Consider the following 11,391-nt stretch of genomic DNA (forward strand, 5'->3'; position numbering starts at 1 on the left):
GAGACATGGACCATCTCACAAAACCTACACAAGCCATTGGTCAGCTCATGGCCTGTCAGCTGAGAGTGACCTCATAAGTATGTATCTGCCCATCTTCAGTGCACGTGCTGGTGAGGTACTCGGGCTCCAGTGACCTCACAAGCACCTATACAAGCTGTGTACCTGGTCCTGGCTTATCAACTACTCAGCTGAGAGTGACATCACAAGTACATATGCAAGCCATGTGTTTCCCTCTTGCCTATCAGCTACACAAGCACCAGTGACCTCACAGGCTCATACAAGAGCCCTGGCCTTGCTCCTGCTATATCAGCTACTCTGGCACCAGAGACCTGACCATCACACATCTACCTATTTGCTATCTGCTCACCTATGAGATAGGAGGGAACAAGTGACCTCACAAGCTCCTACACAAACCATAAGCCTCCTCTTGGCCTGGTCACTGTGGCAGCCGTGACCTCAGAGGCACATATCAACCTGTTTGCTCTGTGCTCGTCCTTTAGGGGTGACCCAAGCCAGTAGCTAAAACCCCTCCCAGTCACTTGCTCACTCCTCCACAGCAAGATGTGGGAGAAAACTGGAAGGGCAAAAGGAAAAAAAGAAAAAAAAAAAAGAAACAAAAAAAATAGGGCTGAGATAAAGACAGTTTAAGAAGTGGAGGGAAAAAAAAAGAAAAATAAACAAGTGACGGAAAAGCAATCACTCTCACCAGCAGACAAAAGCCCAGTCAGTCTTCAGGCATTGGCTGCTTTGAAGAAATTCCCCTCACAGGTTTAGCGCTGAACAGGAATAGTTTGGCATGGATCATCTCTCTGGTCCATTTAGATCATCTGTCTTGACTTTGTCTCCTCCAAGACTCTTGTCCACCCTCAGCCTCCCAACTGTGGGCGCAGAGTGAGAAACAGTGAAGGCCTTGATGCTATGCCAGCACTCATCAGCAATTGCTACATCAGCGTGTTCTCAGCACTGGATTAGCCACCAGCACAAAGCACAGCACCATCTCATCTGCTATCAGGGAAATCAACTCCATCCCAGCCAGACTCAGGACCATCTCCACCCCTTATTCCATACCGTTTGCATCCTGCGCAGGTCCTGCAGTGTTCAATGCATTTGCAGCAACCACCAGCACCCCCTGCCCCATCCTTTGACATGACATACACACAGCGTACTGGATTTGGCTGGTGTGGCTCAGGTGGACGTGGACAAGTCCCAGCCCACTGCTGACTTCTCCCCTCACTCGGTTAGTTGGAGGTTTTTTTTAAATTTCCATCAGGTCATCAACTTAAGGACAAGGCAGAACATGTAGCACTGCCCTGCACCCCACGGTGGTCTGTCAGGGGTCTGTAATCTCCTCTAGAACCATGGGGAAAGGGAGCTCCCAACCACGACCAGCTTCTTGGTGGGACACCTCAAAATGAAGTTTGCAGTTCACTGGCCCATTGGCTTTTTTCTCTCAAGCACGTGGTACTTTTGGGGAGGCCCTTTGCATCTTTTCTGCTTTGACCCCATGCGCACGTTCTTCTGCAGGTGGCATTTTGTCCTGGTTTTCCATTCTCATAGCCAGCATGGCCTGTGCCTTGCAGCACCGCTCAAAACCCAGACTGCCCCAGTCAGCCCGCACGGCCGCCCTGCAGCGCTGGGCTGGGCTGTGGGGGCCTCCCAGTGCTGCTCACAGGAATGGGCCCTTCTTTGCACCTGACAGGATTTGTTCTGGGGGCCCCATGGAGGTCTCCAGAGAGGGGGCAACAGTACCTGGGCATGTCGCAGCTTGTCCGTGCCTCAGCACCTTTCGGGTACCCCTTCACCCTCTTGAATCCCCCCCAGCCCAGAGCTGCCAGGGCGTGTTCTGCCACCTGGTAAAGTGGGGGACCCTGACCCGGACTTTTCCTTTTGTTTCTGCTCACACTTAAACTTTAATTCTTCAGTAAATTAATCGTCATTACATAAGGTTTCACACATCTACTTTTGTGTGTATATTAATTTCTGTACCTTTAAAAAATGTTTATTTGTGAAAAATGTGTATACGTATATACATATATAGAAGAATATATATGAAAATACTGTAAATATTTATATATAGAAAATATTTCACTAATAGAATTATATACTTCCTTTTGCAGATCTATTTCCATATGTGTATATATTGAATATTAATGTATTTATTTTATATCCAAGCACTTCCTAGGCCAAAGAAAGGAGGCAGCCAAACACAGGGGCTGCCTGAGAACACGCGGGTGTTGCGATGTCACAAGATGGCCATTAGCCAATCCCAGAACACAATGATGTTTAACAAAATGGCCGCTCACTGCCATGAATAGCGGCACCCTGACCTAAAATGGTGGTCAAACCAAAATGGCGGCCCCTGTACATGTAGGGGAAGGGCCTTCCGGGTCTGATGTATTTCCGGATGAGCTGGAGGGAGCGGCCGGTCCTGCCAGCCAATCACAACAGAGCACATGACCAGAAGAGAGAGAGTCCTCTGGGGCCAATGGCCCCTGTGGCTGCTGGGAGGCGGTGGGACTATTTGTTTTCCTGCCGGGTGGTTGATAACACCCTCAGGTTTGTGGTTGTTGCTCCGCAGTCGAAGCCTTTTGTGCTCCTCACACCACCCCGCCAGCGCGTAGGCTGGAATGCACAAAGGGTTGGGAGGAGACACAGCCGGGAGAGCTGCCCCCCACTGACAAACGGGATGTTCCACACCGCATGACGTCGTGCTCAGCATATAAACTGGGGGAAGAAGAAGGAAAGGGGGACTTCTGGAGTTACGGCGTTTTGTCTTCCCGAGTAACCGTTCCGCGTGATGGAGCCCTGCTTTCCTGGAGATGGCTGAACATCTGCCTGCCCGTGGGAAGTCGTGAGGGAATTCCTTGATTTGCTTTGCCTGCGTGCGCGGCTTTTGCTTTACTTATGCACCTGTTCCTGTCTCAACTCACGAATTTCCTGACTTTTGCTCTTGTGATTCTCTCCCCCATCCAACTGGGAGGAGTGAGCGCGTGGCTGTGTGGTGCTTCGCTGCTGTCTGGGGTTAAACCACGGCACTTGTGCTCCCAGCCAGAATGAAAGTTTTATTAAAAAAAACCATCTCCAGCCACTTTGGAGCTACTGAAACTTATTTCACCGTCAGTGACACTTTCATTTGCAGCACTTTGGGAATTAAATAGCCACACCAACCTGAAAGTAATGGCTCCTGCCAGAGTTTAAACGTTGGGCAGTGGCGGCAGTGGAGCAGCAGTTGTTGCGGCATGCTGAGAGGACGTCAGGGCTTGTGAGGTGCCAGAGGTGCCGGAGGGTGTCTCCGGGCCCCTGGCACCTGTGGGCTGTGTGTGTGGAGGGACCAGCCGGCAGGCAACAGGTCTGGCAAGAGGGGTCAGCCGAGAGTTGTGCAGTGCATTGGTCCCCGTGGCCAGTTCAAACCACAGGACGCCACATATAACTGGTCCCTGAGGAGCAGCACGACGAGGGCGTGCAAACAGGGAGTGGTGTCAGCTGGGAGCAGTGCGACACTTTGCCCGGCACTTTGCACAAGAAGGGCAGCGCACTCTGCCCATTGTCGGGCTGCTGCCTCCTCTGCTCCCCGGGCAGGCGTAGGCTGCAGCCCTGATGGTAACCCCAGCACGCTGGTGGCTGTGCAAGCCCACCCAGAAGCTTGAGGTCTCCAGGGAATTAGAATTAGAAGAACAACATATTTCAAATGAATTACCATCTTAGATGTAAAGGAGCCATTTTTCCTGGGAACTTCAAAGAGACTGCGTCCTGTGTGCAGTCAAGTGCAAGGTGGAGGCTGAAATGCAAGCAGAAGCTCTACAGCCTGCCTATGCTGTCACCTCCACCCAAACAGAACTCCCAGGGACTGAAATAGCTGTCCAGACCTCAGGTTGCATGGAGCTCCAGCACCTGGAAGTCCCCCTAGTAAGCAATGGCCATCATAGCTGCAAGTGTGCCCAGCTGGAAGAACTCCTCAAACCAGTAGTTGTGTTACCAGAGGAGCTCAACAGGCAGTGCAGTATCCGGGAACGTGAGGGAGAGATGGATGTGTGGTCCTGTGCGCTGTGCCACGCTGAGCACCAGCCCTGCCTTAATGCTGCCCAAGGGGAGGGTAAGCCTGAATTCCACCTCAGGCTGACTGACACAAGTAAGTCCTGAGAGGAAGGAGATTGGTCCCTTGTCTCTGGTCAGGGCAGGAGGAACCCTCCCTCTTCCCTGAAGTGCCCCTGTGTAGCAGATGTGATGCTCTGGGGATGGAGAATGAAGAGCAGGTGAGTAATGGTCAGGATTCAGGAAAAGCCGACTGTGCAAAGCTGATCCACCCACCCACCCGCTTTAGAACCAGTGCCACCAGAAAGCACATAAAGTATTAGTAATTGGAGATTCCTTATGGAGAAGCACCGAAGCAACCATTTGCCTTCCAGACAGTTTCTCTGGAGAGAGACACATAGGAATTTCCTATTGTCACAAGGAAACTGAGAACCACCAGAAGACACTATATGTCCCACGGAGCAATGCTAAAAGGATCAGGGGCACAGGTGGTGTTCTCCTCTCTCCTCCCAGTCAGAGGAAGGGGTTTCAGAAGGGGGAGACAAACCCAACAGGTGAATGCCTGGCTTTGTGGCTGCTGGTGTCACACTCAAGGTTTGGGCTTCTGTGATCATGGAGTGAGATTTGAGTAGGTGGATCTTTTGGGGGGCTGATGGGACTCAACTGGCCAAGTGGGGCAAGAGACTATTCAGACTGGCAACAGATGCAAATAAAAATAGGAATGGCTTTTATGGGTATGTTTTCCAGAAAAGGAAGTTTAAAGTCAATGTACCTGCCCTAATAAATGAGACAGGAAATCTAGTAACAGCTGACAAGGAGAAGGCAGAAGTACTCAACCATTTCTTTGCTTCCATTTTCCCTGGCAGTCACTCCTCCCCTGTCTACCAAGTCCCTGAACTTCAAGGCAGGGACTGGGAGAATGAAGTCCCTCAAATCATAGCAGAAGATCAGGTCTGAGGTCACCTAAGGAACCTGAATGTACATAAGTCCATGGGACCCAACCAGATAAATCTTAGAGTGCTGAGGGCGTTGACTGATTCAGTTTTCAAGCCACTTTCCACCATATTTCAAACGTCATGGAGTCAGCTGGAGACCCCAGTGACTGGAAAACTGGAAGCATCAGGCCCATTTTTAGAAAGGATAAAAATGAGGAACCTGGGAACTGCTGACCAGTCAGCCTCACCTCCGTACTTGGTAAAATCAGGGAACAGATCCTCCTGGAAAATACGTTGTAACCTGCGGAAGACAGGGAGTTGACTAGAAACAGCCCCCAAAGCTTCACCAAGGGCAAATCGTGCCTGAGTAATCTAGTGGCCTTCTAGAATGGAGTGACTGCATCCGTGGGAAAGAGCAACAGATGTCATCTACATGGACTTCTGTAAGGCCTTAGACATGGTGCCCCACAACATTCTTGACAGTAAATTGGAGAGAAATGGATCTGATGGATAGACTGGTAGATAGATAAGGAGTGTGCTGGATGGTGGTGTCCAATACAGTCAGTGTCTCAATGTGCAAAGTGGAAACCAGTAACAAGTGGTGTCCCTCAAGGGGACCAGTACTATTGAATATTTTCATCAACGACACAGCGTGGGATTGAGTGCAGCCTCAGCAGGTGGTCAGATGACAGCAAGATGAGTGGTGCAGTTGATAACGCTAGAGGGAAGGGATGCCATCCAGAGGGACTTTGAGCGACTGCAGGAGTGGGCCCGTGTGAGCCTCATGAAGTTCAGCCAGGCCAAAGGCAAGGCCCTGCACCTAGGTCGGGGCAATCCCCAACATCAAGAGAGGCTGGGTTATATAGAGCAGCCCTGCGGAGAAGGACCTGGCGATACTGGTGAGGGAAAACTTGAACATGACCTTCCAATATGAACTTGCAACCCGTAAAGCCAACCGTATCCTGGGCTGCATCAAAAGAAGTGTGGCCAGTAGGTCGCGGGAGGTGATTCTCCCCATGCACTCTGCTCTTGTAAGACCCCCCCTGGAATACTGTGTCCAGCTCTGGTGTCCCCAGCACAAGAAAGATGTAGACATGTTAGCACAGTCCACAAAAATGATGCAAGGCCGAGAAGACCTCTCCCATGAAGAAAGGCTGCAGAGAGTGTGGATTGTTCATCCTGGAGAAGGGAAGGCTCCACGGACAATTTCTTGTGGCCTTTCAGGATATGAAGGGGGCTTATAGAAAGACAGATGTTTTACCAGGGCCGAGAGTGACAGGGCAAGGGGCGAGGGGTTTAAACAGAAAGAAGGAAGGATAACACAGGACATGAGGAAGAAATATTTTATGATGATTGTGGTGAGACAGGGGAATAGGTTGCCAAGAGAGGCTGTGGATGCCCCATCATTGGAAGTGTTCAGACTCATGTTGGAAATTGCTTTTGGCAGCCTGATCTAGTGGAAGCTGTCCCTGCTGGTGGCAAGGGGATCGGATGAGATGATCTTTAAAGGTCCTTTTAACCTGAACCATTTGGTGATCTTTGGTGATACAGCTCTATGTCCTTATGACCTACATTCAAGGACACACATCCCACTGGTGGTTACCAGGGGTTGTTACTCAAACACTGAAGTGATCTCAAGAAACTCAGTTTCCCACAAGAGGACACTCCCAGGAGGGGCTGATGGCACTTGTGTTCACTCATGTTTGTTTCTTCACACAGACGCAATATGTATTCCAATATCTGTAATGCAGAAATAAACTTCTGATGTAGTCACTCAGTGTCCCTCGGTGGAGGGAAAAAAACCTTTCTGAGCTGAGGTGAGTGGCTATTGCTGGCAGTGGCAGCCGTGAGGGGTTGGTTGGTGATGAGTACCCTGGGGCAGCTTCCCTGGTATGTCCAGGGACCATGACAAAGACCAGGTCCTGTTCTCCTGGTCCTTCATGTCTCTGCCAGAAGGCCTGGTTGTGTGAGAACACTGCGGTGTGCACCCACTCTTCACACACAGCTGAGCTCTGCACTGGCATTTTCCTCTCCCAGGCACTTTCCAGCTCAGCCCAGGCCCTCCCCTGCTCTCCCCACCTCCCCTGCCATCTTCCCAGCCCAGCAGAGCAGCCCAGTCTGGGCTGAACTCACAGCAGTGCCTGCCGCAAGGTGCTGCAGAGCGCTGGGCACTCAGCCCACAGCCCCACGGAAGGGCACAGCAGCTGCTGGGGACAGAGAGGGGTCTCAGCTTCCCCATCAGCCCCAGGGCTGCAGGCTGGACGTGGAAGGATGAAAGAGAGGTCTGTTTCAGTGCCTCTCCTGCTGTCAGGCCCAGGAGGTGCCCTTCACCAGCAGCCTGCAGCCCCCCTGTGCTAGCCCCGCTCCCCAGGACAGCAGGAGGGTCCTTGCCCTGGGGCTCCTTTTGCAGCTCCTGCTCTGCCAGCGGCACAGCAGCCTGCCCCAGTTGGACACATGGGAATGGGTTGCTCTTTTTCTTCATCCCCTCCACACACATGGTCTCCTGCTCCTCTCCTGGGACACCCCTGATCACAGAGAGCCTTTTCCCATGTGAGTGTGTCCGTGCTGGCTTGGCCGGCTCTTTTTGCACTCCTGCCCATGCTCCCCACAGGGCCCTGAGCTGAAAGTGCTGCTCTTTAGCGGGCGAGGACTGTGGTGCCCTGGGGCTACGGGGTGCCCCTGCACTGGCTGTGATGGTCAGGGTGGGAAGCAGACTCAGACGGACAGGGATCACTGCCGATGAGCCCCCTTCCAGCTTCCACTTCCTGATGGGCGTATGGCCAAGGAAGGGGCTTGGTAGGACCGTGGGGTATTTCCAGTGCCTCTGCGTTTGAGTGCTGCGCTAAATCTGGCGTGTGGTGTTTCAAAGAGGTGTCATGGTTTAACCCCAGTAGGCAGCGAAGAACCACACAGCCCCTGGCTCCCTCCCCGCTGGGTGGGATGGCGGAGAGAATCGGAAGGACAAACCTGAGAAAAATCAAGGGTGGAGAGAAAGGCAGTTTAATAGGTAAAGCAAAAGCTGTGTGTGTATGCAAAGCATAATCAAGAACTCTTTCAGTACTTCCAAACATCAGGCAGGTGTTCAGCCAACTCCAGGAAAGCGTAATGGTTACTTGGGAAGACAAACACCATAATTCCAAACATCCCGCACTTCCTTCTTCTTTCCCCAGGTTGTATTGCTGGTCACGACGTCATATGGTATGGGATATCCCTCGGGTCAGTTGGGGTCAGCTGTCCAGCTGTGTCCCCTCCCAACTTCTTGTGCACCCCCAGCCTACTCGCTCTCAGGGAACTAAGAGGACCAGATAAAGCCTTGACGCTGTGTTACCCTGCTCAGCAATAGCTAAACTGTCCCCATATTATCAGCACTGTTTTCACTACAAATCCAAAACATATCCCCATACTAGCCACTATAAAAAAAATTATCCCATCAAAAGCCAGTACAACAGGGTATCATGAATCCCTCTCCAGTGGAAAATCCCCTGTCCTTCTGCTTGCTTACAGCCCATGCTGGGACTGCAGAGTCCGAGGAGATTCACCCTCAGCTCCAGGAAAGTTTTCAGAAACAGGGGGTTTAAAACTTGATTTTCTGCTGCCGCCTCTGTTTTGTTTCAACTACAGGGGGAATCTGGCTTCTCATGTACACCAGGTCACTGGGCAAGAAAATACACCTAAATGCTTAAGAAGTGAGATTAGGAATAATATTACCACAGGTCTAACAAAGAGAGAAACAGAGATAGAGAGAAGAAAGAGAGAAAGAGAAGAAAGAGAGAAAGAGAGAAAATATGAGAAGAAGGAAGAAAAAGGAAAGAAGGAAAAAACGAACCAATGAATGAATAAGGGAATGAGGGAATGAACAAGGAAATGAAGGAACAAAGGAGAGAAAGAAAAAGAAAGGAATCAAGAGAAAAAGAGCAAAACAGAGGAAGGATGGAGGCAATAAAGGGAAAGAAAGAAAAGAAGGAAGAAAAAGAAAGGAAAAGAAGAAAGAATATAAAGAAAGAAAAAGAGAAGGAGAAAGAAAGAAAGGGAAAGAAAAAAGAAAGAAAGAAAGAAAAAAGAAAGAAAGAAAAAAGAAAGAAAGAAAGAAAGAAAGAAAGAAAGAAAGAAAGAAAGAAAGAAAGAAAGAAAGAAAGAAAGAAAGAAAGAAAGAAAGAAAGAAAGAAAGAAAGAAAGAAAGAAAGAAAGAAAGAAAGAAAGAAAGAAAGAAAGAAAGAAAGAAAGAAAGAAAGAAAGAAAGAAAGAAAGAAAAAGAGAAGCTCATGAACATCCTGCTGTATGCTGTGAATATGCTGGGAGTCATAGGAGACAGACAGTTATCTCATTGATGCTGAAATTGTATATTGCAATAGTTTCCTCAGGGCATCCTTGAGCTCCTGGTTCCTCATGCTGTAGATGAGGGGATTCACTGCTGGAGGCACCACTGAGTACAGAAATGACACCACTAAATCCAGGGATGAGGAGGAGATGGAGGACGGGTTCAGGTAAGCAACAGTTCCAGTGCTGATAAACAGGGAGACCACAGCCAAGTGAGGGAGGCACGTGGAAAAGGCTTTGTGCCGTCCCTGCTCTGAGGGCATCCTCAGCACAGCCCTGAAGATCTGCACATAGGACACCACAATGAAAACAAAAAACACAAAAGTAAAAGAGGTACTAAACACAAGAAGCCTTAGTTCCTTGAGATAGTCTGAATCAGTGCAGGAGAGTTTCAGGATTTGTGGGACGTCACAGAAGAACTGGTCCACAACATTGCCATGGCATAGTGGTATTGAAAATGTATGTGCAGTGTGCAGCAGAGCATTGAGAAACCCACTGCCCCAGGCAGCTGCGGCCATGTGGACACAAGCTCTGCTGCCCAGGAGGGTCCCATAGTGCAGGGGTTTGCAGATGGCCACATAGCGGTCATAGGCCATGAGGGTCAGAAGATAATATTCTGCTGAGATGAAAAATAGAAATACAAATACCTGTGCAGCACATCCCCCATAGGAGATGGCCCTGGTGTCCCAGAGGGAATTAGCCATGGCTTTGGGGACAGTGGTGGAGATGCAGCCCAGGTCAAGAAGGGAAAGGTTGAAGAGGAAGAAGTACATGGGGGTGTGGAGGCGGTGGTCGTAGGCGATGGCAGTGATGATGAGGCCGTTGCCCAGGAGGGCAGCCAGGTAGATGCCCAGGAAGAGCCAGAAGTGCAAGAGCTGCAGCTCCCGTGTGTCTGCGAATGCCAGGAGGAGGAACTCAGTGATGGAGCTGCCGTTGGACATCTGATCCCTTGATTCACGAGGTACTGCTGACTGAGAAAGCACACTCACAACTCAGGACAGCTCTGAGCAAATCTCTTCCCATTCCCTGCCCTTCAAATCCTCAACCCCTGAAAACACACATCACCTCTCTCCTTTTTTCTAGGGACTTTTTGAATCTCCCGTGTTGGAGCTCTGGTTTATGCTGTCCGAGTTGTGGGCTTGGGAGCTTCTTGTGGGCTCCCAAGGTGTCATCCCTGCTCCACAGCAGCCGGGATTTGGAAAAGGGCGTGACAGCTTCTGAAATTCAGTCTTTACCTCATGTGTCATCCACTTGGAATGAAGTGGAGCTGCTCAGCATATTCCTGCAGGAAAACCTCAAGGAAACTCCTGGATGTTTTAAAACTGTAGCGATGTGAGCAGAGCCAGTTCACTCCTCAGCCCTTGGGGAGAAGGCAACACTGGACTACACTCACAGTATCACAGTATCACAGTATGCTAGGGATTGGAAGGGACTTCAAAAGATCATCTAGTCCAATCCCCCTGTCGGAGCAGGAACACCTAGATGAGGTTGCACAGGAAGGCGTCCAGGCGAGTTTTGAATGTCTCCAGAGAAGGAGACTCCACAACCTCCCTGGGCAGCCTGTTCCAGTGCTCTGTCACCCTCACTGAGAAGAAGTTTCTTCTCAAATTTAAGTGGAACCTCTTGTGTTCCAGCTTGAATCCGTTACCCCTTGTCCTATCACTGGTCGCTACTGAGAAGAGCCTGGCTCCATCCTCATGACATTCCCCCTTTATATATTTATAAACGCTAATAAGATCACCCCTCAGTCTCCTCTTCTCCATACTAAAGAGACCCAGCTCCCTCAGTCTTTCCTCATAAGGGAGATGCTCCACTCCCTTAATCATCTTAGTTGCCCTACGCTGGACTCTCTCCAGCAGCTCTCTGTCCTTCTTGAACTGAGGGGCCCAAAACTGGACACAATATTCCAGATGCGGTCTCACCAGGGCAGAGTAGAGGGGAAGGAGGACCTCTCTCGATCTGCTAACCACCCCCCTTCTAATACAGCCCAGGATGCCATTGGCCTTCTTGGCCACAAGGGCACAGTGCTGGCTCATGGTCATCCTGCTGTCCACCAGGACCCCCAGGTCCCTTTCCTCTACACTGCTCTCTAACAGGTAGCTCCCCA

The 11,391-nt window shown here is 50.4% G+C and overlaps 1 protein-coding gene across 1 annotated transcript; it reads right to left on the reverse strand.

Moving 5' to 3' along the window:
- Positions 1-9,283: 9,283 nt before the first annotated feature.
- Positions 9,284-10,225, reverse strand: LOC309683968 (olfactory receptor 14J1-like; the record flags this gene model as incomplete). Its single annotated transcript, XM_082499935.1, has 1 exon — positions 9,284-10,225. One exon carries the CDS (start codon positions 10,223-10,225, stop codon positions 9,284-9,286), a length of 942 nt encoding a protein of 313 aa, XP_082356061.1.
- Positions 10,226-11,391: the final 1,166 nt, after the last annotated feature.

Source organism: Vanellus vanellus (genome assembly GCF_965231255.1).
Source record: "Vanellus vanellus genome assembly, contig: HAP1_SCAFFOLD_35, whole genome shotgun sequence".
Lineage (NCBI taxonomy): Eukaryota > Metazoa > Chordata > Aves > Charadriiformes > Charadriidae > Vanellus > Vanellus vanellus.